The sequence below is a fragment of the Cnephaeus nilssonii genome (genome assembly GCF_951640355.1).
Source record: "Cnephaeus nilssonii genome assembly, chromosome: 14".
NCBI classification, from domain to species: Eukaryota; Metazoa; Chordata; class Mammalia; order Chiroptera; family Vespertilionidae; genus Cnephaeus; species Cnephaeus nilssonii.
The window spans coordinates 72,499,003-72,526,965 of record NC_137085.1 but is presented as its reverse complement, the minus strand read 5'-3'; the positions used below and the strand labels follow the sequence as shown (position 1 = coordinate 72,526,965).

The following is a 27,963-nucleotide window of genomic DNA, read 5'->3' as shown; positions in this document are numbered from 1 at the left end:
GTACATCACCCATGAACTGCCCTCTCACAATCCGGGACCCCTCGGGGGATGTTGGAGAGCCAGTTTCTGCCCGATCCCCACAGGCCAGGCCGAGGGACCCCACCAGTGCACTAATCTGTGCACCAGGCCTCTCGTTTTTGTTATAAAAGTACAAATCTAGAGAAATTGATAAAAGAACTCTGGTGCTAGGCACTGTGCTAGGAATATAATCTATGTCTTCCCAATTTCGATATCTCTTAGGGCTATCTGTCCAGTCATACATGTTTTTTTGGAAATAAAAAGCATCCTTCAAACTTACAGGAAAGAACCCTGGCTAAGAGGTCCCAGGATTGCCATCACGTTATTATGTCACCTGGACCCCAGGTGAGATATCTGCCCATGTGCCCTCTGTAACCAGGGGGACCTGGGCTCTGCATCAGACTGAGCTGTCCTCAAATAAAGGGGCTCTGTGGATCTGGTTAGTGGCTGGATTTCTCATCTCCCACCTATTACTAAATGGTGCTTCTTGGGTCTTTAAAGAGAGCAGCTCACAAGAGAAAGTAGGTCTGTGTCTCCGGGTTCCCGGTTCTATTTCCAGCTTGCTGTGGGCCTTGGCAGCCTGCAGGGTAGCCACGCCGGAGAGAGATCCTGGAGGGCTTGCCCAGTGATCTCAACCACGTGGGCTGGGACACTGTTCCTTAAAGGTCCTGGCCAGCTCTGCTACCACGGAGCAACAGCTCTTAGAGACTAGCAAGGGTTTCTGCAGGAAGAAGAGGGGGATTTGGAAAAGGACCAGCCACAATGACGGACAGAAGCCCCTTCGAAACGGACATGCTCACCCTCACCCGCTATGTGATGGAAAAGGGGCGCCAGGCGAAAGGGACAGGGGAGCTCACGCAGCTGCTGAACTCCATGCTGACGGCCATCAAGGCCATCTCCTCGGCCGTGCGCAAGGCCGGCCTGGCCAACCTGTGAGTCCGGGAGCAGGTGCGGGTGCGCAGAGCCACGGACTGGGGACAGGGCCCAGGTGGGGTGTGGGCAAGCGGCAGGCACTTGGCAGGAAATCTGGCCAAAGCGCTTTGCCTATGAGCCCTGCATGGAAGTTGCCTTAAAATTTCTGTCCCCTTTATCAAAGGGGACTTAGCCTTTTTTCAAGAAGGGAACAAAATACTTGGAGACATGCTATGGAGAAAAAAATATATATGTATATAATTTTTCCAGTTGCCGTTATAATGATAGCAAGCTCAGTGACCTGTTACATTAAAACATGTTGAATTGTTGTGACTTTTGTCTTTGCATTCTCACTGGCACAAAGAAACAGCCAGGAGACTATGCCCTTTGCAGATGGGAACGTTTTATTGTCCTGACCTTGGCCAGTTCATCAGGAGCTAGGAATCATTTACAAAATAACTTCTCAGGCCCCAGCTACATCTCCTTTCTTACACCGAAAGGAGCCTTTGGTCTTTAAAACAACTTTTTAGGGTACAGCATTCTACACGTTGTTCTCGTTGGTGCTTTATTCAAGCACAGAATGAGGCCAAGTTCAGGCCACGGGCACTGACCAACACAGCCAGTGTTCAGTGTAAGTTTGTGATAAAAAGAAGCAGTCTTCTTTGGACTTCCCTTTTCACTGTAGTCATTCCAGTGAGGTCCTCCTAGAGCTGAAGGGGCCTATTATTTATTACTAGAGGCCCGGTGCATGACATTCGTGCACTTGGGGGAGGGGGGATCTCTCAGCCAGGCCTGTGCCCTTTTGCAGTCCAGGAACCCTCAGGGGATGTCCGACTGATGGTGCGGGGTGGGGGAGGGGGGCGGGGAGGAGCTGGCCAGTGGGCCTAAGCCATCAGTCGGACATCCTTAGTGCTGCTGTGGAGAAGGAAGAGGCTCCCTCCACCGCCACTGCGCTCACCAGCTGTGAGCCCAGCTTCTGACTAAGTGGCACTCCCCCTGTGGGAGCGCACTGACCACCAGGGAGCAGCTTCTGCATTGAGCATCTGCCCCCAGGTGGTCAGTGCACATCATAGCGACCGGTCGTTCCACTGTTCGGTTGAATTGCATATTACCCTTTTATTATATAGGATTATTATTACTCTAAAACGAAGAAATAACCAAGTCCCATATTTAAAATTTTATTATTAACAATTTATTTATTTTTTATTTTTTTTAAAAAAAATATATTTTATTGATTTTTTACAGAGAGGAAGAGAGAGAGGGATAGAGAGTTAGAAACATCGATGAGAGAGAAACATCGATCAGCTGCCTCCTGCACACTCCCCACTGGGGATGTGCCTGCAACCAAGGTACATGCCCTTGACCGGAATCGAACCTGGGACCCTTCAGTCCGCAGGCCGACGCTCTATCCACTGAGCCAAACCGGTCAGGGCAACAATTTATTTTTTTAAGGGACATCTGTAATACTTTCAACAATAACGATAAACTAAATGAGAAAAATAAAATAGCCCTGGCCGGTATGCTCAGTGGTTACAGTGTCGGCCTGTGGACTGAAGGGTCAGGTCAGGGGTTTGATTCTGCTCAAGGGCACGTACCTCGGTTGCAGGTTCAATCCCTAGCCCCAGTCAGGGAGCATGTGGGAGGCAACCATTCAATGTGTCTATCTCACATCGATGTTTCTCTCTCAGTCACTCCCCCTCCCTTCCACTCTCTCTAAAAATCAATGGGGAGAAAAATATCCTCGGATGAGGATTAACAAAACAAAACAGAAAATAAAAAGCAAGACAATGTAGTGCTTTTAACACAAAAATGTGATAGCATTATATGACAAGATATAATTACCACAAGATAATTACGTAATTACTTACACAAGGTTTTATGACCCATTAACGGGATCCAGGTAAAGACGCCTTATGGTCGGTCAGCTTTTCCCCACTCTGCATTGCTGTCATTTGGAGATAATGCTAAGCTCTACACTCAAGGACCCTCACGAATGTGAGTGCAGCCATTTGCCTCTGCCCTGCGCCTGCCAGGTGAGGGGGCCTGCTGAGTGACACGAGGCAGTGACTTGCCTCGCCCTGTATGTGGGCCCGGCTTTGCTTGGTGCCCTCTCCCGCTGGCATCTAAGGGTTATTCACCCAAGTCCACTGGGCCCCTGCTCTGGCAGGACGCGCGCTGGGCAGCGGCTGCTGTGGTAGGGTCGGATCAATCGGCTGCAGAACTGACTCTCTGGCCGTTGAATGTCCAGATGAAGTGGACTCAGGAATTGGATAATTAAGGTGCTCATCTGACCTGGCTTTTCCTTCCATATTCTCACTGGGACCTCAGTTTCCCCGTTTGTAAAATGGAGAGGATATTGATAGCCCCTAACTTGTGGGGCTGTTGTAAGGGTAAGTCCATGTGATGATGATGTCGACAGTGCCAACCCTCAATGCTCAGTAAATGCTCTTTATTACCATAGTTCACAGCCCAGACCTGGGGAAATTTGCCAACGGGTTGGTCGATGCTGCAGACTGACCACTAGGTGGCAGGCGCAGCCCGTGGAAACGAGACGTCAGGCTCCCACATTTGCTAGGGGGCTGCGTTTTCCTCGGTCTGGCGCGAGGACTCCACTTTCTGCCCATGCAGACGGCAGCCTTCCCCTCTCCTCTGTGAAAGCACCCAGAGTGCAGTGGGAGCAGCCCATTGGCTGGAAATTCCTTCTTTCTAGCAAGATGCTGAGATGATTTGAAGAGGCCCCTGGGATTGCTTCTCAGAGAGCGAACGGGTTGCACTCTGTCCCAGAGGAATTCTGCTCAGGAGAGGGGACTCTCCACAGGCTCCTGCCACTTCGTTCAGGGGCCTCCAGCCCCTCATCCTCGCTTCCTCTTTTTGGGAAGACTTTTCTAGGCACAGGCTCCATGCATACAACTTAAAAGTGGTCAGACATTCTCTTTTTCCTTCTTTCTTCTCCACTCCTTGCCGTAGGAAGAAGGGAATGCTAGAAGGCCTCCCCTGAAAACCTCTCCATGGCTTTCCTTGTCAAATGATGGCACATCCCACTTAAACATGGTCAGGGAAGTTTTAGGGCTGCTCAGTGGTTAGAGTGTCCTGGGGGCGATGAAGCACCCCCTCACCAGGCTCTCACTCGGAGGGGTTGTTGGGCAGTTAGTCCTCATTGTGCACGAGCCTCCATCCCTCTGGAAGCTGGGGTGTGGGTGCAGGGCGCCCAGTGCCGGGGTGGGGGGTGGGGGGGAGGGGCCTGTTGAGGGGTGGGTAAGGGTGTGTTCTGTGGGGTGTTGGGGAGAGGGCTTGCAAGCACAGGGCAGAGAACCTGTTGTTCATCTCTGCCCACCAGAGACCTGGGGAACCCCCGCTCTTCATTCCCCCGCAGCATCCGCCTCAAGAATCCACATTAAACTCCGATGCACAATAACCCAGCTTCGCTATTGCTGTTATTTGTTTATTTGCTTTTATTTTGAACCCGGCTATCGGTATTGTTTTCCAAGGCAGTGGCTCAGCACCTGACATCACAGCAGACAGCGAATGATGGGGGAGGGCTGCGGGGGAGGGGGATCTATCCGTCAGGGAAGAGGGTGGGGAAGGACTTGTCCCCACTGTGGCTAAATCCAAGTTTCTTAACCCAGGCTACCTGTTAATCCACCTGGGGATTTTTTTCAACAAATAAATGGTGTTTAAAAGGGAGAGGAAGAGAAATTACTGTTCTGCATCCTTTATTCACCATTCAGTGAGTAGGTATCGAGCATCTCCTATGACTCTGAATACGGAGGAAGTAAACACAGAGTTTCAGTGGGCAGGTGACCTAGCGGGAAAGACATTCCCATGAGTAGATGGTGAGCCGCTGTGGACGGGATGGCAGGGGTGTGCCTGGCGTGTGGTGGGAACATGAAGGGGGCCTGGGAAGCTTCCAGAGCAGGTCAGGAGGTGGGTAGGGAACGCTGCCTGTTGGGGGGGGGGGGGTGCCGTGAGTGAAGGTGAGAATGAGAGGAAAGCTTGCCGGGCACTGGGGGCCACAGGACCTGTGCAGCTGCTGGAATGCAAAAGGCGTGAGTGGGGTGGTAGCCCTGTGGCTCTTGGAGGGAAGAGCATGGGGGCGGGGCAGCAAACCTAGGTTTGGTCATAAGGCAGGTGTGAGTCCAGTGGTCTGGAGGCTGAGACTGGCCACATGCGGCTGAGAGGCACAGGACAGTGTCAGTGTGGGAACAGGCCTTGCCGGTGGGTCCTGATGGGTTCCCCTTCCCTGGTGGGGACTTGGGAACTCTGGGTGGACCAGTGATCTGACTCAAATATTAGAAGGATCCCTCCCAGAAGGGTGGAAGGTCTGAGACCTTTGCATATTAATACTCTAAAACACAAAAACCCTAGAGAGGAGTATGTAGTCGTGCTTTTTCTGATATTGTTTGAAAAGAGATAGTGAAAAACCATATTAAACTAGTTAAGTCTGTCTCCAAATTTCCTTCTTATTCAAGTAAAACCATTCGATAGCAGGGTGATTTTTAATTCAGCCCAGCAGGCCACTATTTGAGATAAATAACAAATATTGAAACTCCAGGGCTGGAAAGTCACGGTTCTTTACTTTTTGGATCATTAATTAGAGGGCTGTCTGACTTTAGAGCTCTAACTCTGCAGCAGCTGGAGCCCAGGGCAGGGTTGTAAGTTAGTAACACTGAATTCTGGTTAGCATGTCGGGAGAACAGGGGACCAGGACAATATGCCCTGGAGGTATACAGGAAGCAAGCTGAGAATCCGTGTTGGAGGACATGACATGTTGGGGCTGTGTTTATCATTTGGAGACCCTGGAGCCATGAAGGGAAAGATAGACAGACTGGTGGTGTGTTGGTGTCTGGACTTGTTTGTTGGAGTTCAGGATCCTTCAGTGATGTCAATCAACTTTTTTTTTTTTTTTTTGTCTTCTTAGGTATGGGATTGCGGGAAGTGTGAACGTGACAGGGGATGAGGTGAAGAAACTGGATGTGTTGTCCAACTCCCTGGTGATCAACATGCTCCAGTCCTCCTACAGCACCTGTGTACTGGTCTCAGAAGAGAATAAAGAGGCGATAATCACCGCCAAGGACAAGAGGGTGCGTGCGGAAAGGGGGGGGGTGCAGTTCTGCTCATCACCACTAGGTGGTGATACTGAGTTGAGAAGATTGTTGCCTTGCATTTCTTGTTTCTGGGATTTTCCTCTATTGCTTAGCTTACTTTGTTTTCCCTAAACTACTGCATACTTCTTTAGTTGGAAGTCTTATGCTATCTTGCAAAAACAAACAAACAAACAAAACTCCATAGCAGGACAGTGACTCATTCAGAATATAAATCAGAGTGGTTTACCGAGATTCCTCAAGGGGTGCATGTCAGGGGAAAGCCCCAAAATCCTAAATTCAGGATCGATTCTGAAGAACTGACACATAACCTCATCCACGTTCATAAGAGCTTTCATAGGAGAAACTCACACACAAGAGCAAAGCAGCTGTTCCCAGTGGTTGTGGGACTCGAGTCTGAGCTGTTGGGTTTGTTGTCTCCAGAAGCTGATGAAAGAATTCACAGCCAAGGGAGGGGTAGGCAAAGGGAAACAAAGTTTATTACAGCAAAAGTAACAAAGCTCTCAGCATGGGGGAGGGGTCCCGAAAAGGGTTCCCGAGGAAGCTCACTAGTCTTGAGGTTTATATTTTCCTCTCTTGCCCTCTATTGGCTCTTTCAAAAAAACACCAGCCAATCTCTTTTTGCCCTCATTTCCCACTCTTGGGTTCCGGAGGGAGGGCCCCTCTATGGTTGACTGGTACATTCGCCTATCTTGCTCACATCCTGACCATCTGGCTCGTTCCCTCCTTAACTACCATCTTCCCTCCCCACGGCGCTTGCCCTAAACTGCCTGATCCCATCTGACTCCAAAGACACCCTCCCAGGATAGGGTCTCTTTCTCACGGAGTTAATAGTAAAACCGTGTGGTGGGTAGTCACATAGACCAGCAGAAAGAACAGGCATTGCTGAGCTAGCAGGTAACATCAGGCAGTTATCCACACTCGACACATTCATAAACCTCCTTCCTGGGCCTGGCGTTTATCTCGGGGCGGCATTCCGGCTTTCTGGGTAGTCAGCCAAACCTGAGGCTGCAGAGAGTTGAACAGTCAGAGAGAGTTAAACAGAGGGCCCAGCATTTCCCAGACGCCCTTACTGCTGGAGACATACAGCATCTGTGCAGTGGGGTTCATGGATTTTCATTTAACGTACCCATCGGTGACTAGTACTGGCATTTTGGGGGGAATTGAAAATCATCAAGTTCAGTAAAGAGTAGAGTTCCTGGGAAGAGCCTTACTATACAGCTTCTTACATTTTCCCTCCCCATTTCTGTACCCCTTTCTCCCCCCCCCCCCCGCCCCCCACTTCCTCAAGGGGGTTATGATTTCAATAGAGGTTTCTTCATTCCTGACACACTGTCAGACTAATACAGAAGTCGTAAAGAGGTGGCTCTCTTGCTCTTGCATTAATATAATGGTCAACTTGGTTAGTGCAGGGCATGGCTGGGAGGGTCCATTTTCACTCTGGTTTCATGGACAGTTTACTAAAGAGAGAGGTTTGCTGGTGGCCAAAAAATTCAACTATGTTCAGCTGTGATACAGAAATACAAAATACATGCTGGGACTATTGGCCCTTGATTTATACGTTGGGTGTTAGGGACAACGTGCCATTTCTTTATGATTAGCTGGTAGGACGGAAAAGGTAAATCCAAATTTATTAAGTGCCTACTGTGTGCCAGGGACTATGAAAAACACTTTACTCTTCTTGTCATATAATTTTCAACTTTCAATTTCCACTGATGTGACACTCAATTCTCTCTCCAGTCTGATCTACTGTTTTCTTTCCCAGCTGGCCTGAGTTACACATGTCTTCATGCTAGTTCTTGAATACTCCATGCCGCTTTCCATATAAGTTCCTTAAATACTTTCCAACAGATGATAGATGCCCAACAAATATTGATTGAATCCATGAATGAATAAATGGGCTAAGCTGGATTATTCTCAGGGAGAATGGGAAATTTCCAAGTTTATGAATTACTCCATTTTGTTGTGCCCTTTCCCCCTGTTGAACAAGGGAGCAAAAAGGAAATAAAGCTCAACTTAAGGTAAGGCATTACCCATTGGAAAGTCATGGGAAAGTAATTTTAGTGACAGTAGAAATGATTCCCATTTTACTTCAAGTTTTTTTTAAATGAATGCATATTATTTTTATTTTATTTGTTGATTTGAGAGAGAGAGAGAGAGAGAGAGAGAGAGAGAGTAAAGGGGTGGGGGTGGGGAGAGAGAGCAACATGGATTTGTTGTCCCACTTATTGTGCATTCATTGGTTCTTGTATGTGCCCTGACCAGGGATGATACCCATATCCTGGCGTATCAGGATGATACTATAACCAACTGAGCTGCCCAGCCAGGGCTCAAGTTTTGTGGGTTTTGGGTTTTTTACTCCTCACCTGAAGATATTTCCTCCATTGATTTTCAGTCAGAGTGGAAGAGAGGTAGAAGGAGGGTAGAGAGAAAGAGAGAAACATTCACGTGAGAGACACATCAATTAGTTGCTTTCCCTCACGTGCCCTGACAGGGCTAGAGATTGAACTCCCAACTGAGATATGTGCCATTGACCTGGAATTGAACCCTCATCACTTTGGTCCACTGAGCAAACCGGCCAGGGCAGTGGTTGGCAAACAGCGGCTCGCGAGCCACATGTGGCTCTTTGGCCCCTTGAGTGTGGCTCTTCCAAAAAATACCACGTACGGGCGCACGTACAATGCGATTGAAACTTCGTGGCCCATGTGCAGAAGTTGGTTTTCGGCTCTCAAAAGAAATTTCAACCGTTGTACTGTTAATATTTGGCTCTGTTGACTAATGAGTTTGTCGACCACTGGGCCAGGGCAAGGCTCACATTTTATTACCGTGTTTAATCAGCCAGGAGACTCCAGTCCTCCTCTCTCAGGCTTGCATAGGCCCTGCACAAAGGAGGCCTGTAAGAAGTATCTGGTGACTTCTCCTCGTGCAATGCTGGCGGGACTGCTTGCAAGAGCAGTGTGGGTGGGCGTGAGGAGCATGGTATCATAGACACCTTCCTCCCCCCACCCCCCCCCCACCCCCGCTCTGTCTTCTGGCCTTCACATCCGCAGGGGCTGGATGCAGAGGAGTGTTGTTTTTTTAAAATATATATTTTATTGATTTTTTTACAGAGAGGAAGGGAGAGGGGTAGAGAGTTAGAAACATTGATGAGAGAGAAACATCGATCAGCTGCCTCCTACATACCTCCTACTGGGGATGTGCCCGCAACCAAGGTATATGCCCTTGACCTGGAACCTTTCAGTCCGAAGGCCAATGCTTTATCCACTGAGCCAAACCAGTTAGGGCCAGAGGAGTGTTTTTATTCCTCTGAGGTATCTATGCATACCAGCTATCGTAATAAGACCCACAGGGCCTGGGCATTGCTCTGAGACTTTCTGATTTTTTATTTTTGGCAAAAGTGCTCCAAAATGAAGAAGAAGAAAAAATCTGGGGACAGAGTCAGAAAGCATTATCAATAAATGTATAACTAACAAACAAACAACAACCCTCTCACTGGCCCTACTGTGGATGTGGGTGGAGTGAGTCCAAGCTCATCTTCAGCTTCCCCGCCTCTTCCCTCAAGATGCCCATCTCAGACCTTCCTCTCCCGGCCTCAGCAGCTCCAAGTCCCGGGGCCCAGGAGGGGGGCCCGGAGGCGGTGGGAGTGGGGGGGACGCTTTTTGGAGGTGGAGGGACCTCCATGGCTCTGTGTGGCCTTAATGCTCTGTGGTGGGCAGGCAGGCGCTGAGCGGCACAGTTCACATGCGCAGGTACACTCTGCTTTCTTAAGTAACTGCATTTTTTGATAAAATACCCCTTTGCTGGCAATCACTGGGCCAGGGCAAGGCTCACATTTTGTGAGCCGCGTTACCTGCCCCGCGCAGCCACCGCACAGCCGGCGCTGACCGGAGGTGGCTCTTCCCTCTGTGCGTTTAGGGGAAGTATGTGGTCTGCTTTGACCCCCTGGATGGCTCCTCCAACATCGACTGCCTGGCCTCCATCGGGACCATATTCGCCATCTACAGGAAGGTGAGTAGCCCGCCTGGCCTTAGTGCCTTTCCCCGGGAGGTTTCCGGGAGGTTCCTGGCCTGGGAGCCCCGGGTCTGCAGGTCTGATCTGTCCCCCCACGAAGCAGAGAGGCCCGTGGGCGCGTCAGGAAGCCCGCTCCGCCCCGTCGCCGCTGGGGGAACCGGAGCGACCGAGCGACCGTGACCCCCCCCCGCCCCCCCCCCCCCCCCCCCCCCCCCGTCCTGGGCGCTGCGTTCGCGGCCGGCAGCGGGAGGGCACCGACAGGCCTTGTTCAAAACCCGAAAGGGACACAGGCGTCAGGCGCGGAGCGGGCTCCCGGGGGCAGGCCTCTCCTTTAGGTCTCCAATCGGACCGCATCCCTTCTACCGCTGCCCGGACAGCTCCCCACGTGAGCGCTCAAACCCGCCCCGGCGATCTCCTGGTTCCGCGGTCCGAAGCCTGGCAGGTGTGGCTGGGTTCTCTGCTCAGCGTCTCCCCAGGCCGAACCGGTGCCAGCCTGGCTTCGGACCGGGTCGAGGGGCGGGGCTGTGTGGGCAGCGGCGCTTCGGGGCTCCTGGGCGTTGTGGGAGGTCCTGGCGCCTTGGCTGGGCGGTGCAGGGGCTCCTTCTGTTTCTGGAGGCTTCCTGCACTGCCTGGCTTGTGGCTCCTTTGTCCGCAGAGCCAGCCAAGCCGGGACCAGCCTTTCTCACTCCTCTGGTCTCTGTGACACCTTCACTTTGCCCCATTGCCCTGCCCCCAGCCACAGACATGTCTTTGCTTTCAACAGTTCATCTGATCAGATTTGGGTTCACCGGCTAGTCCCGGGTAAACTGCTGTTTAAATGGGTAAAACGGATTCCATCTGCAAGGTCCCTTTTGTAACACAACAGAGTCCCAGGCTCTGGGAAGCAGGATATCTTGGCGGCCGTTCCATCTGCTCCACATACCTAACAACAGTGAGATCAGCTGCCTTAGTCTGTGGCCACCAGAAACTGCATGACAACCACATACTCCACACGCCTCCTCGACCTGAGAGTCGATCCTTGCTCCAATCAGGATGGCTTCGGGGCAGAAGGAGGCACTCGAGGGTCTCAAGGCTGTTCAGTTGGGTAACTTTGCCCTTGGACTGGTTTCTGAGGCCCCGCTCTCTGGCTGCACGATAACACTCTTTCCTCTCAACTCCCTACGATCAAACCAATGCAGGGCCAGTCAAAGTGCTGTCTGCACACATGGGTGATGCTTGGCTGATGGTTGTCCCAAAAAAGGGGCAAAAATTTGATTTTCAGGGCAAAAGCTTAGCAGAAAACTAACCTTGGCAGAATATATGAATTAGCCTAACCTTTCTCTCTGAGAAGAAAAGCAAGGCGCAGACCAGTGGCCTCTGCCTCCTGCCTGGGAGAACAGAATGGAAGCCACGCCTGCGTGGGCGAGAGGACACCTCCGCGGGGTCCGAGTGTCTCCTTTTGCATTGACGAGAGACAAGGAGGCTTTCATGAGGGAGGAGAGAAGGACTCAGGACCCTTCTCTGGTATCTGAGAAAGTTAAAGACTAAGATGCTGTTTCAAGTTTAAGCAGAAACGAGTTAGGTGAGTGAAGGAGCTTCGTTTCCCCCTTGGAGGTACAGCTTACAGATAAAAATAGAGATCGCTGGTGTGATATTTATGAGATTCTGAAAAAGAGCAGGAGTCAGCCTCTGCTCTCCCTCCTGCAGCACAGGGCTCCGGGTCAGTCCGCACCTCAGCCCCGGGGGAGGCACACATACTTCTGCCAGTTTTTAAAAACTGGTGAACAAATTGAAGTACAGAGGAGGTAAGTAACTCAATTAACATCACCAGTCAGGACAGGGATTCAAACAGGCATCCTAACTTCACCATCACAGCTCTTAATAGCTCCTCCCCCAGTGTTATCTGCATCAAGAATAGACAAGTATGTAAATTGACCATACCTCCGTGATGCCTGCAGCCAATCAGGAGTGAGTACACAAATTAACACAACAAAGATGGCGGGCCTGTGGGCAGTGCGTACGTACCAAGCGGCTAGGGGTGGGGTGGGACGCCCACCTGGCCTCCGCATAGTCGGGGTGATGTGGCGGGCGTCCCTGGGACCCCGCCCGCTTTGAGCCTGTGGCCAGTGTGTGTGTGCACTGGTGCCAAGCAGCCGGGATCCCAGGGACACCACTGGAGTGTCCAGTCCTGTCAGCCTGACCTGGGGGCAGCTGGAGTTTGCAGTCCTTTTGGTTTGTGCAGCCCCCTGACTGGAAGCGGAAACCAAGAGTGCGGGGAGCACCAGGAATGCTGGGAATCGTAGTTCTGGTTGCAGGATCTCCTAGACACTAGAGCAAAGTGAGCCTGGAGCAAGTTACTGTTGTGGGTGGGGGATGGAGGGAAAGCAAAGGTGAGAGACATAAGTAAAGTCAGAGTGTCGAGGAAAAATTAAAGGGAAGATATCCTGCAACTTCTAGGAAATCTCCACCAATGGAGCAAAGGAAAAAAAAAAAAAGACCTCTATTATTCTGCAGGTACCAAACCAAACTGGGTTAGGGTCTCAGACAATTTGCTCATATGATTGCAAAGACAGACAGAAACTCCCGGATTGGAGAGGGCTCCCCTGAGGGCTCCCAGATTGGAGAGGGTGCAGGTCGGGCTGAGGGACCCACACCCAGTGCACGAATCTTTGTGCACCAGGCCCCTATTGGGAATATAATTGACATGAAACGTTGTATTAGTTTTAGGTGTACAACATAATGATTTGGTATATGTATATATTGTGAAATGATCAACATGATAAGCTTATTTAACATCTATCACCTTACATAGTTGCAATGTTTTTTCCTGTGATGAGAATTTTTATGGCGTACTCTCTCAGCAACGTTCAAATGTATAATATAGCATTATTAACTGTAGTTACCATGCTATCTATTACATTCAAAGAACTTATTTATCTTATTACTGGAAGCTTATACCTTTTGACCACCTTCACCCATTTCTCCCCAATCCTCCACCCCTTGTCCCTGGCAACCAGTAATCTATTCTCTGTTTCCATGAATTTATTTTTTATAGAGTTTACATATAAGTGAGCTCATATAGTATTTGTCTTTCTCTTTCTGAATTTTTTCACTTAGCACAATGCCTTCAAGTTTCATCCATGTTGCTGCAAGTGGCAGGATTTTCTTCTTTTCTATTTTTTTATGGCCAACATTCCATTATATATATGTATATGTATATATATATATATCACATTTTTCTTTGTCAATTCATCATTGATGGACACCTAGTTATTTCCATGTATTGGCTTTTGTGAATAATGCTGCAATGAACATGGAGGTGCAGATATACCTTCAAGATAGTGATTTCATTTCCTTTAGACATATAACCAAAAGTGGAATTGCTAGATCATATGATAGTTCTGCTTTTAATTTTGAAGAACCTCTGTACTGTTTCCATAATGGCTGCACCAACTTATATTCCCATCAACAGTGCACAAGGGTTTTCTTTTCTCCACATCCTCACCAACACTTATCTCTTATCTTTTTATCATATCCATTCTAACAGGTACGAGGTGATATTTTATTGTGATGTTAAATTGTATTTCCCTAATAATTGGTGGTTTTGACCATCTTTTCATGTACCTGTTAGTCCTTTGTATATCTTCTTTGGAAAATGTCTAGCAATTCCTCTGCCCATTTTTTAAATCATATAGTTTGTGGTTTTGCTATTGAGTTATGAGTTCTTTTTATATTTGAAGAACATTGGACATCAAGGCCATGGGAAATCAATGAAGTGTTTTAAATAGAGAAGTGCCACGGATCGGAGTGGGGCAAGAATGGAGTGGGAGGACCAGGCAGGGGGTGATGGTCACTTGGACCAAGGGGTAGTGGTGAAGATAGGCAGGAGGGCAGGACCTGTGACGAGTGGGTTGTAGAACTGACTGGACTTAGTGAAAGGAAGGGAAGGGTGATTTCCAGGTTTCTACTGGTCAGATGATGGTGCTCTTTGCTCAGAAGGGGAGCAATGGAAGAAGAGCGGAAATTTGGGGGAGTGAGACAGGGTGAATGAATTCCATATTTGACATGTTGAGCTTGAGACATCTGTGGGACCTGAGTAAGAATGTCTGTTGGGCAGGTGGCTCCAAGAGTTGGGCCATCAGGAGAGATGAAGATGGAGGTCTGGGAGGTGCGGACACCTATGTAGGGCTTGGAACTTTGGTTGTGGGTGAGGTGGCCGAGAAGTGTGTAGACAAAGAAGAGAAGAGAGCTTTATTAGTCAGGACTCTGGTGTAAATGGCAGGAATGAATCAGGAAACCCCAAGACAGAAATATGGCCAGCCTCAGTCAGGGCCTGGGCCACAGAAGGGTCAAAGTCTCTCATCTTTCCATGGCCACTGTACTCTTTCCTCTCTGTGCGGACCAGTTTTTTCAAATTCTTTGGCCAATGACAGAAGAAAGATCGTCACCCCAATGCTCCTAAGTTGCCATCAACCAGAATGTTCTAGCCCCAGATACACATTTTTGGAGCAGAAACTCTGATTGGGCCAGTTTGGGGCAGGAATCCATCCCAGACCCCATTAAACTTGTGGGGAGGGTTTGGGACTCATAGCACAAATATAGCAGCTGAGAATCCCCATTCTGAATAGGGTGAGGTCCATTTTGCACTGGGTAGACAATGGGGAGGAACCAGAAGGAAGACCAACATTTAAGAAGAGGAGTTGGAAAAAGCAAATGAGAAGACACATCTAGAGAGTTAGAAAGAAAGCCAGACAAGAGGGAAATGGACAGAAGCTCTGGAGAGATGCATCTCAAGAAGGAGGCAGCAGCCAACGGATCCAACCCTGCCTAGAGGTCAGGTAAGAGGAAGACTGGAAAATATGCATCAGATTTAGTAGGTAGGGCCAGCCTGCTGTGGGGACAGGAGAAGGAAGGCAGTGTAGACAGACATCCTGGTCTCCAGGATATAGATGAAGACAGAGACAGGCAATAGGAGGGAAGTCTTGTGATCTAGAAAGAATTTCTTGTTATTTTTTTCAAGGCCAGGGATTCTACAAGTAATTGAAGGCCAGTGGAGCCAGTTGGAGAGGAGGGATTTTCTGTAAGCCACAGTGCAAGCTTCCAAGGATCAAGGAGAGAGTGTGATGCCCTGCGTAGGCCGCGGGCTCACAGTTCAGAGAAAGGAAAATCTCCGCTCTGGGAGAACTCTGGTTTCATATGAAGAAAATGTGATCCTTTTGATGGATGAGCAAAGGTATTTCAAAAGCTCCAATGGGGATGACTAAAGATTTTGAATTTAAAAACCTAATACCACCTTTGCCATCTACGTCTCTGAGGAGACCACGCTCTGGAGCCGTGGTTCTGGAATCACCTGGAGGGCTGATGCTGAGGGCCCGGCATTTCTGACTCTGGAGGCCGGGGACATGCATGTCCAACGAGATCCCAAGTGATGCTCATGCTGCTTCCACGGCTCTGGGGCCTGCTTCTCAGAATCTGGGTGTGGCCTGGGAATCTGTAAATAAGGCCAAGTTATTAAGCACATACACACAAGTCAAATGAAGACCTAATTGTTTGTAAAATATGTGTTAGAAAGAATGCAAGATTGTAAAAGTAAGGAAAAATACTAAGAGGAATGTGCCATTTTTAATTAAATTAACTTGTAGCCATAGAGAAATATTAAAGGGAAAGTGACATTTTAAAGAAACCCTTAAAGAAGATGAGACTTGCTTTTAAAATAAAGTTGTTAGGCTGTTACTAGCAGAGGGCCAACTGGCCCCATATTTTGTTAGTTGTTTAGAATGATGCTGGCTTAGCTATGGGAGACATGGGTCCAGCCCCAGCCTTGTCGATCACTGTTTCAAGAGGTTATGTGAGTACCTTTCTGACCTCGGACCCTTCTCTTCCAAACAACGGTTGTAGAGCCTCTCCACTGTTTCACAAAAACATACTGTGAAATCATTTTGAAAGATACAGAGTTTCCTATCAATACAACTTTTTTATTTTACTCTTAAAAGTTATTCCTCAGGAGAGTTAAGAAGCTCACACCTTGGCAAAGGCTCTCTCCAGAGACAATGCACTGTTTCTTCCTCTCTTCTTCAGACCTCAGAGGAGGAGCCTTCGGAAAAGGATGCCCTGCAGCCAGGCCGCAATATCGTGGCCGCGGGCTATGCCCTCTACGGCAGTGCCACCCTGGTGGCTCTTTCCACCGGGCAAGGCGTGGACCTCTTCATGCTTGACCCAGTAAGTACCAATATGGCAGCATCAGCACTTGGGACTCCATGGGGTTCTATACTTCCATTCTAGTCGCCTGGCATAATTTCCTGGTCATTCTGAAATAATTTATTTTATTTTATTTTACTTATTTAATTAATTAATGTATTTATTTATTTATTTATTTGAGAGAGAAGGAGATTTGTTGTTCCACTTATTTATGCATTCATTGGTATGTGCCCTGACTGGGGATGGAACCCACAACTTTAGGGTATTGGGATGACTCTCTAATCAACCGAGCCACCCAGTCGGGGCCCTGGTCATTATTAATACTTGCTTCTGGAGCCAGAGTCTAGTTTGGGGCACCAACAGTGTCATCACAAAATTTTAAGGACCTCTGTCCAAGTGAGGGAATGTGAGGGGTTCTGCAGGTTCAGTCCTCTCAACTCAGGCCAGTCCCTTAAAGAATGCATTCCTCTTTGGTTTACGGGAATACAGTGGTTTAAGAATCCCAGGGCTGCCGAGTTCCAGACAGAAACATGAGTTCTTTGGCGCAGTACCACGCACTGGCACGTCCTTGGTGTTGGTATGCTTTGTGATGCGTGCTGTCTAACACGGGAGCCAGTAGCCTCATGTGCCTGGTGAACACCTGCAATGAGGCCAGTGTGACCGAGGAGCCGGGTTTGAAAACGTTACTTCATTTTCATTAACTTAAACAGCCACCTTTGGCTGCTGGCTACCTGATTGGACAGCCTGGGTTTGGAGGACTTCCCCTAATCTACATGTCCTTCCCCATAGGAGGCGCGATGGTGGAAACTGCTTTATCAGGTTCTGTGTTATGCTCCTATTTCTCCCACTGAGAACATGCACAGCCTCAGGGTAGCTGAAAACCTGATAGCCTGATGCTGACTAAAGGAAGAAATAATTAGATAAAGACGCAAGAGTTCAAAAAGGAAGGCTGGGCTTTCATGGCAAGTGTACATTGAAAATGTTCAGCAGAAATTTTGGGAAATATTTGTAACTTACAGAATTTCTCTTTAAAATCTGGATGCGTTGCCTATCATTTGTGAACTACTTTGCCAAATATGGTCAGGTCTTGTGACCATTAAAAGAATTTAGACCGAAGGTCATTTCAAAGTTTCTAGTATTCAGTAAGTCGAAAGCACTTGTTCAGTAGTTCAATTGCATTTGACTTTACAAATGTTTATTGAGCATCTAGTATGTCCCAAAGCAGCGTTCTAGGTGGAGACATAGTACTGATCAAGCAGACAGACAATCCAGCCCTGGTGGAGTTCACGTGTTGGTGCGTGTGTGGAGGGGAGGAGGCTACAAATTTTCAAAACAGTTAAAACAACCTTTATCGTAGGGAAACCCAGTATCTCTTTAAATATAGACTTTTCACATATAAACTCATTAGATAAAAACCCACTGATGTCTCAGTTTGCTGATACTGTAAATTCTCCTTATGTTCAAAGAAGCAGGCAAAACTGGAGAAATTCTGTAGTTCACAAATATTACTCTCAGACCATAAAACGACCTTTCTAAAATTGTTCTGGAATAATAGCTAACAGTTATACAGTGCCTGTTAAGTGGGGATAGATCTCTGTTCCAAGCAATTTACATGTATGAATGCGTTAAAAACTCATAGCAGTCCTCTGAGGTAGGTCCTACTATTATTCCCATTTTCAAATGAGGAAAGTGAGGCACAGAGAAGGTAAGTAACTTGCTCAAGGTCATGCTAGTGACCTGGAGCCAGGCGTCACACTCAGGCTTCAATATTGTGATTTATAAGAAAAATATATATTAGGTCATTCAGAGGACCAAAATGTATTTCTCATATACATTTGATCTTCACGCACAGTTCCTGGCTCACAGTTCCCAAAACTCTTGAAATTTCCTAGGTGTTGGGAATGATAAAGGTACCTTATGTTATTAAGGTGATTTTCAGAAAGCACCTAAAGATGGGGGCTTGTTACCAATGGAGCAACTATACGACCAAAGGGTCAGAGCCTTCCATCCCACCCTCTGATCTCCACGGAGAGGAGAGGGGCTGGCGGTTGACTCAGTCAACAAATGCCAGTGGTTTAATCAATCAGGCCTATGTAATGAAGCCTCCGTAAACCCCCCAACCTTTCTGGTTGGTGAACCCATGGAGATTGGGGCGAGTAGCATGCCTACAGAAGGCATGGGAGCTCTGAGCCGTTTGCCCATACCTTACCCTACATGTCTCGTCCATCTGGCTATTCCTGAGTTATATTCTTTTCTAATAAATTGGTAATCTATAAATAAAATATTTGTCTGAGTTCTGAGCCACTCTAGCAAATTAATCTGAGGAGGAGGTAATGAGTCTTCTATAAAACTCTGGTTTAGCCATAGCTGATTTGGCTCAGTGGATAGAGTGTCGGCCTGCGGACGGAAGGGTCCCGGCTTCCATTCCAGTTAAGGGCACATGCCTGGGTTTTGGGCTGGATCCCCAGTGGGGGACATGCAGGAGGCAGCCAATCAATGATTCTCTCTCATCACTGATCTCTCTCTCTCTCTCTCTCTCTCTCTTCCCCTCTTCCTTCCTCTCTGAAATCAATAAAAATATATTTAAAAACAAAAACAAAAACAAACCCTCTGGTTTATAGCCAGTTGGTCAGAACCGTAGGTAACAACCTGGGCTTGGGTCTGGTATCTGAAGTGGAGGGCCTTGGAATCTCATGCTATCTCCAGGGAGATAGTGTCAGAGTTCAGTTGAATGAACTCGAATTCTCAGCCACCCTGATGGTGTGCCCGAAACACACACACACACACACACACACACACACACACACACACACACGAATTGGTCCCAGACACCTATTTACAGGCAGTCTTGTGCTTAACTATTATATCAATTTTGAGTAAACTGCTCTTGATTGCAAGCAAAATATTTCCAAGAACATTCGGAAATGGTTGTAAAGGCAATAAGTAGGTGCATTTGGTTTAGGGGTCCAACTTAAAGGTTCTAGAAACACAGCCCATGTTTCCCATCTTCAGTCATGACAGAGGGCTCAGTCTGGACATAGGTAGCTGAGAGCTTGATTGCACATCAGAAAAAAGAGACACACTGTATGATCTCTGCTGATCCTTCTTCACTAGCCTGAAATCGCCTTGGATCACATCACCTACTCAAAATGACATTTCAGCAAAGACCCAGTGTGGGAAGTTTAGGGCTTGTTTGGGAGGTTGACTTCAAGTTGAAGTAGCTTATGGCCATTGTCCAGGTCACAGATAGAGAAATCATGGAGGTGGCCAGCAGATTACTTAGGCAGGGACTCATAGGCCAGAGGCTTTCAAGGTGAAATGGTCAACCAGAGCCTGTCTGACTTCTGAGTTTGCAGGGCTGATCATTTGATTTTGTCAGAGAACACTTCGTGTGCAGTCACAGAGGGACCACCTCGTGTTAACCAAACTCAAATGTGCTATAAACCACAATGTCAAGGCATCCATTTACAAATGGCAGAGGAGTTTCTGAATGACAAAGATATGGTGCCTAATAATGAGGTACCTTCTCAAAGCCATGGGAAGCTTTTTAATAATCAGTGGTTGTTAGTGATCACAGAGCCAAAACAAAGGAACATATTTTCCAGGTTAGGGTAAGGCTCCACAGCTGTCTCCTTCCCACAATAGGGAACAGCCTTCTAGGGGCCTGAGTACCTCCATCCCAGGCCCAGGGATGGATAAACAAGTGAATGACATTAGTTAGACAACAGTTGTGTATGTCTCACTCGTACTGTTAAGCAGGAGAGAAAGGGATTCTGGCGCAATTAAGTAAAGGATGCTACGGCATTCAAGGGAAAGCTGGAGACCCAGGCTAGAAATGGGCGGGTCTAGAGGACCAGGCAATAAGACGCACAGGAATGGACTGGCAGCACCACAAGTCTGGTTTGGACGCCACTGCGGGTTCTGTCTCTCATCCAGATGGTAGGGGGAGTATCTAATTTGCCACGCTAAGTCAAGTGCCTGACCTTGTGCTAGGGGAGGCCCAGCTTAGTGTCTTCCTAGACTGGCATCCAATGGGAAGAGATCACTCACCAAAGGGAGTTAAGGTGCTTTTAGGAAGTAGAACTCTGTGCTAGGCTGCTCCAAAGCAACAAATGTGCACATAGGATATTAAAGCTCATGAACCAGCCCTAACTGGTTTGGCTCAGTGGATAGAGCGTCGGCCTGCGGACTGAATGGTCCCAGGTTTGATTCTGGTCAAGGGCATGTACCATGGTTGCGGGCACATCCCCAGTAGGGAGTGTGCAAGAGGCAGCTGATCGATGTTTCTCTCTCATTGATGTTTCTAACTCTCTATCCCTCTCCCTTCTCTATTCCTCTCTGTAAAATATATTTTAAAAAATAAATTTAAAAAAGCTCATGAACCAGAGACCATCAAGAACATACCTATAGTAAAAATAAGTTAGGTTTACTGAGCAACAGAGAATGCACGATAGAGGAACCATGGGACGGGCTATGATAACACGTATTTTGCTTGATGATTCTAAGGAGGATTTGAAAAAAGTCCGTTCTAGATTGGCTGTTGTCAAGAAGTGGGTACACTTAATGATCATATATCTCAGTAATTTTTCTCTAGGAGGTGGGAAAATTAAAGTGAGGACAGGGAATCACTAGGAGGGAAGCAGTCATCACTCACATTCCACAGGAGCTGAGTATCCTTGTCACTGTCTTATTTCTTACATAGTAGGCATGGCCATGTCTCTTTATATTCTGGAAATGTCGTTTATGTTCATCAGGAACCTCCTAGTCTAGCTGCCCATTGTGAGTTGTCATCTTAGGGTTTATCAGAACTGATTGGATTTCCAGGCCCTGACTTCCCTTCCCGTGACTTAGGGAGACATCCAGCCTTTCAAGGTGAAATGTGCAGCTGGCTAATCATATCCACAGGGACTGATGTCACCGCACTCAGTACCAGGGTACCTGAGGGTGTCCTACAGATAGTGACCATGGGGGGCTGGGCACAATGTTATTAATAATTCTGAGGATTTCTTTAATTTTTATCAGCTATTCCTTATGCCAAGTGCATACAGTTTCTGATTGAAGGGATTTCTCCTTTACCCCATACAAGAACTGGGATACCAGGAGCTTTTAATGGTTTCCAAGACTGAATTATTAAAATAAAATAACTGGACCACAAATTAGTGGTAGAACTGCCTTCCCCACCTTTATGACAAATCCCCGTTTGTGTAACTTGTTCCTCTCACTGGTAATGGCTCACGCCTTCCTGAAACATTAGGAATTAGCTGAGGGTGGTAAGTTGGGGGATAAACACAGCTAGGGTCCTTGTAATGAGTAGTCTAGCTGACCATGAACGTTACAAAGGAAACTTTCCCTCTTTTCTTGAATTATGTTATATTGCTGCTTATGCTTCCTGTGCAGACTCAATATTGTCACTGTTCTTTATAGAGCTCATGCAAATATCACTGGGCAGGCTGCTGAAGGACTTGGCAACCCCCTGGTCCCTTACAGGAGCCCCACATCTTCTCATGTTCTGGGATTGTCGGGACGTGTGCTGCTGGCTTCTGGTTCCGGGTATCTCTCTTCTGACTGGTATTTTTCTTCAACTTTCTAGGCTCTTGGTGAATTTGTTCTGGTAGAAAAAGAGGTCAAAATCAAAAAGAAAGGAAATATTTACAGCCTCAATGAGGGCTACGCCAAGTATTTTGATGCTGCCACCACGGAATATGTGCAGAAAAAGAAATTTCCTGAGGTGAGTGAAGAAAGCCTAAGTCAGAATGCCATCTCAGTGGGTTCCTGTTTCAATGGTGGCTCTGAGGGCCTGGCCAGAGTAGGTTTGGTGCATGGCTCTGATCAGTATGGAGTGGCAAACTGCCTTCATAAGCAATCAGTACCTTCTACAGCTAAAGTTTGCTTACTAAAGATGACACCACTCCCCAGTTGAGTTTTTCCAGGAGCAATTGTTTTTAATGAGCCCATATTTTTGAAACTCAGCATTTCAGGCCAGAACCTCTCTCTAGTCATATGTTTTCTGGGCTTCATAGATTCTGGCACTCAGTTATATTTGCTTTTAGATGGAAGAGTTATATTTGAAAGTCCCATTCATATGCTCTGATATTGGGCCTTGTGTTTATGCCACGCTTTAGGGAGCCCTTTGACTCTCAATGTGATCACCCGGTTCCAGACTTTATGTGGCTGTTCATACAGCCCAAGCCATCCATTAAGCGTGCCCGCCATCCGGGGAGAGCTTCTAAGGCAGAAATGGACACATAGCTAAAGAATTTCATGGTCAAGTGTAAAGTCTGGCCTAAATTGGGAGTCAAACAAAAGCTTGTTTACAAGTGGGACCCTTTTTCACTAAATCCTGGGGGGGGGCGGTGAGAGAGGCCCCTTTTCACACAGTGGGAAAGCATTGGTGTGGGAAGCCGACCTGGAAGCTCCTCGTGGGATGCCATGGGACCAGGAAGCACTCGGTCAACAGGATGCTGGGACCTGACTTTGCTGCCTCAACCTTAAATTGAAGCTTTGAAGAGTTCAACCCCCCTCTCTCTCTCTCTTGTGCCTGTTTTTTTTTTTTTTTTTAATCCTCTCCCAAGGATATTTTTTCAGTTGATTTTTAGAGAGAAAGGAAGGGTGGGGGCGGGGGGAGGAAAACATTGATGTGAGAGAGATGCATCGATTGATTGCTTCCCAATAAATTCAATTTAAAAAATAAAAATACCCCCCCTCCAAAAAGGACATACAGAATATTCTGCATTTTAACCATTTTTGAGATATGAGAAGAAAAAGGTTGTAATGAAATCTGCACTAACAGCACAGCAGCCACGTGAGGCTATGGAACACTAGACCTGTGCCGAGCCTGATGGGAGAGGTGCTGTGAGACACACACGCCGGACTTGGAACACTTAGTGGAAGAGGGGAATGTAAAATACCGATTGGGTTCTGTTCTCTTCGGGTCACACATTGAAATGATAACATTTCGATGCACTATTTTAAGTGAGAAATGGTTTCTAAAGCTGCTTAGAAGTTTGCCAGTGGTAAGCTTGCTTGGAGTAAGTGCAAACGTTGTCATTGTTCAAGGGTCCTGGCTCTCGGGAAGTAAAGAGAGCTCTGAGGCGTGGCGCGCCAGGGAGTTTCAAGGGGCTGCCAAGCAACTGTGTGAGTCACAAGGGAGGAAAACCTTTCTCTCCTTCCCTTCTAGGTTCTCCGGCTGGTCTCACAATTAAATTGACATAAGACAGATTAACAGGAGAAAACTAATTTAATTTTGCTCTTATGGGAGCCCCATGGACATGTGAAACTCGAGTGAAACGACCAAAGCTTCTTTTAGACAAGGAAACAATAAATGTGTGAAGAATTGAGAGGACAGAGAAGGGGGGTGTAGGGTAGTAAATTAGTGAGGACGTAACCAGCCTTGTCGATACAGCCTTCTCAGCCCTAAACACTCTGCTGAGTATTCCCTGCCTCTGTAAGGATGGCTCTCCCTCCTGGGACAAGGAGGGTACCTTTCGCAGGGAGAGTTATTTCCTGCTTTCGGGGGACAAAGCAGGTCAGGGCTATGCCTCAATGGACTTTAATTGAAAATAGTCCATATGCCCATGTGACATATTTTGGGGTGGCATATCTGCTTTTCTGCAATATATACTTCCTTTTTAAAAAATAGCTGTTCTCTTAAGGTTGTTTCAGGGTATAGTGTCTTAATTTAAGTAGTCCTCATTTAATGAGTTCAATCACTGGTCAAGCTATGGGGGCTCCTAATGAATGAAATGCTTAATTATATAATGTTTTCCAATTCCTCCGCTCCTGGGTGCAGGATGAAGAACCTGGAATGCAGAGGCCATACCAACTGGACGTGTGACCGGGAGCGGGTGTAGCCAATTGCTGAACTCATGGCATCTTGTCTCTTCCCTCTCTGCTTTCTAGGACAGCGGGCCTCCCTATGGGGCCAGGTATGTGGGCTCCATGGTGGCCGATGTGCACCGCACCCTGGTCTATGGAGGGATCTTCCTATACCCAGCGAACCAGAAAAATCCCAAGGGCAAGGTAATTCTCCCTTGTCCACGGGCTGGACCCCGTCAGGGAGCCAATGGAGTTCCCTTTCTCTTCACACCTGCTTTTCGGCTGCTGCCTGACCTGGGCATGCTGCCTGTGAGTGGGCAGGTAGAAAATCAATGAGGTGTGTGAGTGAATTGGGGGTGTTGTGGGTCTGGAGGAGAAGGCTGAAGCTGCGAGTGGTGATTTTTCTGGCCTTCCCTTCCTCTGGCCTCCCGCCCTTCACTCACCACCAGTCAGTGTGCTTATCTCCCACTTTTCACATGTTCTGTCTGACTTTTAGCTGCACCACCAAGTCATTTTGGATCATAGACCGCTTTGACAATCTAATAAACTTATGGTCCCACTTCCTAGAAAGAAATGCATGTAAACATGCACTTTACATACGTGTTCAGGGGATTCACAGGTGACTTGAAGTTCATCCACAATCCCCCAGAAAGTTTCCAAACTCCAAAATAAGAATTTCTGCTCTGACCTCATTCAGTATTTCTGGAAAGGTAGCACCTGGAAGATCTTAAGCACGTTTATGACACAAAACTGAAAATGCTGGCATTATCGAGTAGGAATCCTATGATCCAAAGGCATCGATCCTGAATAAACCCTTTCGTGGAAAGGTGTCTGATGTTTAGCCAGTCTCAGAAATCATAGCTAAGTAGGCAAATCAAAACAAAGAACTGCCGTATTCTCAGACACACGAACAACTGGCCACACATATACACGTCTCCCGGGATGGGCGATTTGAGTGATTGGAATGGCAGGTTCAAAGCCATGACCAGAAATCTAACAGCACATGAAACCAGGGAGGAGATTTTGAATATGCATATTGGTGTATCGGGCATTTCTCCTCATGTGAGTGTTGAGCTCATGTATATGAACCTGTTGTACTAGGAATCACAGAAAAGTCTGTGTGAGAGGTGCGGGCACAAAGAAGTGTTACGGAGAATTAAAGGAGATCAAACAAAAAGATGAGGAAACTCTTAAATACAACCATTCTTGCCACCTACTCAGTTCCAATAGGGAGAACATTAAGACTAATTATTATTAATTATTAAAATGATTTCAAATTTGTAAAAAATGCACATATATAATTATATAAACACTAGAGGCCCAGTGCATGATTGAATCATGCACGTGTAGGGTCCCCTACACAGTTTTGCTTTCTATCACGGTGGAGCTGGGTGCCTGTCCGCTGGTGCCGGAGCAGACAGGCACCCAGCTCTCCCGCTTTTGATGGTCTGCGGCTGGACGTGAGCTCGCTGCCCCAGAGGCCCCTTCTGTTCCGCAGCACAGCCATGGCGCAGATGCTGAGCTCGCGCTGCCACTGGCGACGCGAGCTCAGGGTCCTGCCGGCCCAATCGGCTACCCCGGCCACCCCAAGTCCCGCCCCCTGCGCCTCCCTCTGGCCCAATCGTGGGTGTAGCGGAGTGATGGTAATTTACATATTACCATTTTATTAGGTAGGATTGCCATAATTCCCTACATAGACTGATGTGCACAGCACCAGAGCCACCACCCATATTTAGAGTACCATTGGCTCCTGACGTCCATGTTTTGGCTCTCATGGACTCTGTGGCCGCATCTGTGTGTGTGTATGTCGGGGGAGGATGATAACTCTCCTCTGTTTGCTTGCCTCTGTAGAGCCGTGTAGATTTTAACTGCAGGGAAAAAAATAGATTGTAAGGGCCACAGGCCCAGGCACCATGAAGCCCTGGGCACTGTTTCAGAAGAGTTTATGACACCCCTGGGATCTTAAGGTCAGAGCAAACCTTGGCTCCAGAACAAACTATGTGAGAATGCTGTGCTTTGTTTGTTTGATTTTGAAGTGTCTGAATCAACAAGGTACAAACAAAGGTCAGTTGGTTACAACCTGGGACTTTCGTGTCTGACACCTAAAAGCCCTGCCCTCACCCCTAGGGCCAGGGAGAGGGGAGGAAAGAGCCAAGCTCTGCAAATTGCCAGCCAGAGTCTCCCTGGTGCCCTGTCCAGGACAGCATGACCTCCAGTGTCCTCCTGTGGATGATCAGGGACAAAACTAGCGACTCAAGGTGTCCACATGCTCTGGGGCTCTGCTGGGCCCCGCCAGGCTGCCCATGACTCTAAGGGCAGGAGGTCTAGGTGAGGGCGTCGTACTCTGTTTTACCAAGATGGCAAGTAAATGCCCCGAGTCTTAACATACTCTCTCCTGAGTGCCTGGCTGTCCAACCCAGACCAGACACACTTTATTCCTCTCCATGCAATAATAAAACAAAACAAAACAAAATTGGCACCAGATATGGCTGTTTCTCCAAGTAGTTTCAACATGTCTTCAAAATGGATGTGAAGGAAAGAAAGGAAAAGGCTGCATAGTGCTGGGTCAACCACTTCCTAAGCTGATTATAGAAAAGGGACTTAAAAAGTTATAGATTTTGCATCTATGGGGGAAGGAAGGAGAAGATAGAATGGTACCAAGTCAGAAAAATTAGCTAGAATGTCACCTTGAATCTAATGGTGTGTGTGTGTGTGTGTGTGTGTGTGTGTGTGTGTGTGTGTGTGTGTCTGTCTGATGGGGGGTAGTCTGGGAAGGGAGTCACAACATAATTACATAAATAGACCCAAAAAGGACATTCATTCCAGCCCATTTCAGTTCAACTCATCATGAATTATTGACACGGGAGGTCACCTGCTAATTTCCATCAAGCCTTTTACAAAAGTTATTCCTTGTTCGGAAAAGTCTCAGCCCTGGGTCCATGGGTACAGCTTGGCAAACAGGGCATGGGCCACTTTTACCCGCGCCCCCATTTTTGCCATCTGCTGGGAGCCCTTGGGCAAGGTCTGCGGTAGCCTTGTTTGGACACTTTCTTTGTGTCCGGCAGCACAGGGCCTGGAGATGCCACAGTGACCCAGATAGATGCTGTGCCTGCCCTCAGGATGGTGACATAGGAGAGGCAGGTGGCAAGCAAACCTCGCTGCCAGCCTATGAGAGGGACATGCAGGATGCTGTGTACTGTAAGCAACGGGAGTTAATTTAGTTTAAGGGACAGAAAAGGCAATTTAATTACCAGCACACTGTTCAGCCGAGTGGACACTTGAGAAGTGGAGTTCCTTGCCACTCCCCGGGACACTGTGGTTATCCTGGGAGAGCACCCAGCACTCTGAGGTGACCTTCCAACCCCACCCAAGCCTCATTTCTCACCGACAGAGCCTCTAACCAGGCCGCAGCTTCAGTTTCCCTCCTTAGGAACCTGGCAAGAAAGGGGCACCGAGATCTCCTCTGCCCGAGTGAAGAGGCAGGTCTCTCCTAGGTCACAAGTCAGGTAGCTGCTGAGCAGAGGTGCCTGCAAAGGCCCATGCCCTGCTCAGCAGCTGATGTACCCAGCTGCCTTCCCGAGGCGCTAGATCTCGGGAAGCCCGCTCTGTGGAGGGGCTTGAGCCCACTGCACTGACCAGGCGGAAGTCCAGCGGTAGGAATTCTGCGTCCAGCTTCAGGGGCAGGGCTTGAGATTTGGGGCAACTTGCAACTTGCCTGACCCTTTCTGTGCAGCTCCGGCTCCTGTACGAGTGCAATCCTGTGGCCTTCATCATTGAGCAGGCGGGGGGCTTGGCGACCACAGGCACCCAGCCGGTATTGGACGTGAAGCCCGAGGCCATTCACCAACGAGTCCCCCTTATTCTGGGGTCCCCGGATGATGTGCAGGAATATCTCACCTGTGTACAGAGAAACCAGGCAGGCAAGTAG

The 27,963-nt window shown here is 47.9% G+C and overlaps 1 protein-coding gene across 1 annotated transcript; it reads left to right on the top strand.

The window, feature by feature from the left end:
• Positions 1-780: 780 nt before the first annotated feature.
• On the top strand, positions 781-27,963 carry FBP2 (fructose-bisphosphatase 2; the record flags this gene model as incomplete). Its single annotated transcript, XM_079790954.1, has 7 exons — positions 781-950; positions 5,849-6,011; positions 9,948-10,040; positions 16,101-16,241; positions 21,811-21,948; positions 24,120-24,239; positions 27,769-27,963. The coding sequence occupies 7 exons, from the start codon at positions 781-783 to the stop codon at positions 27,961-27,963; spliced, it is 1,020 nt and encodes a 339-aa protein (XP_079647080.1).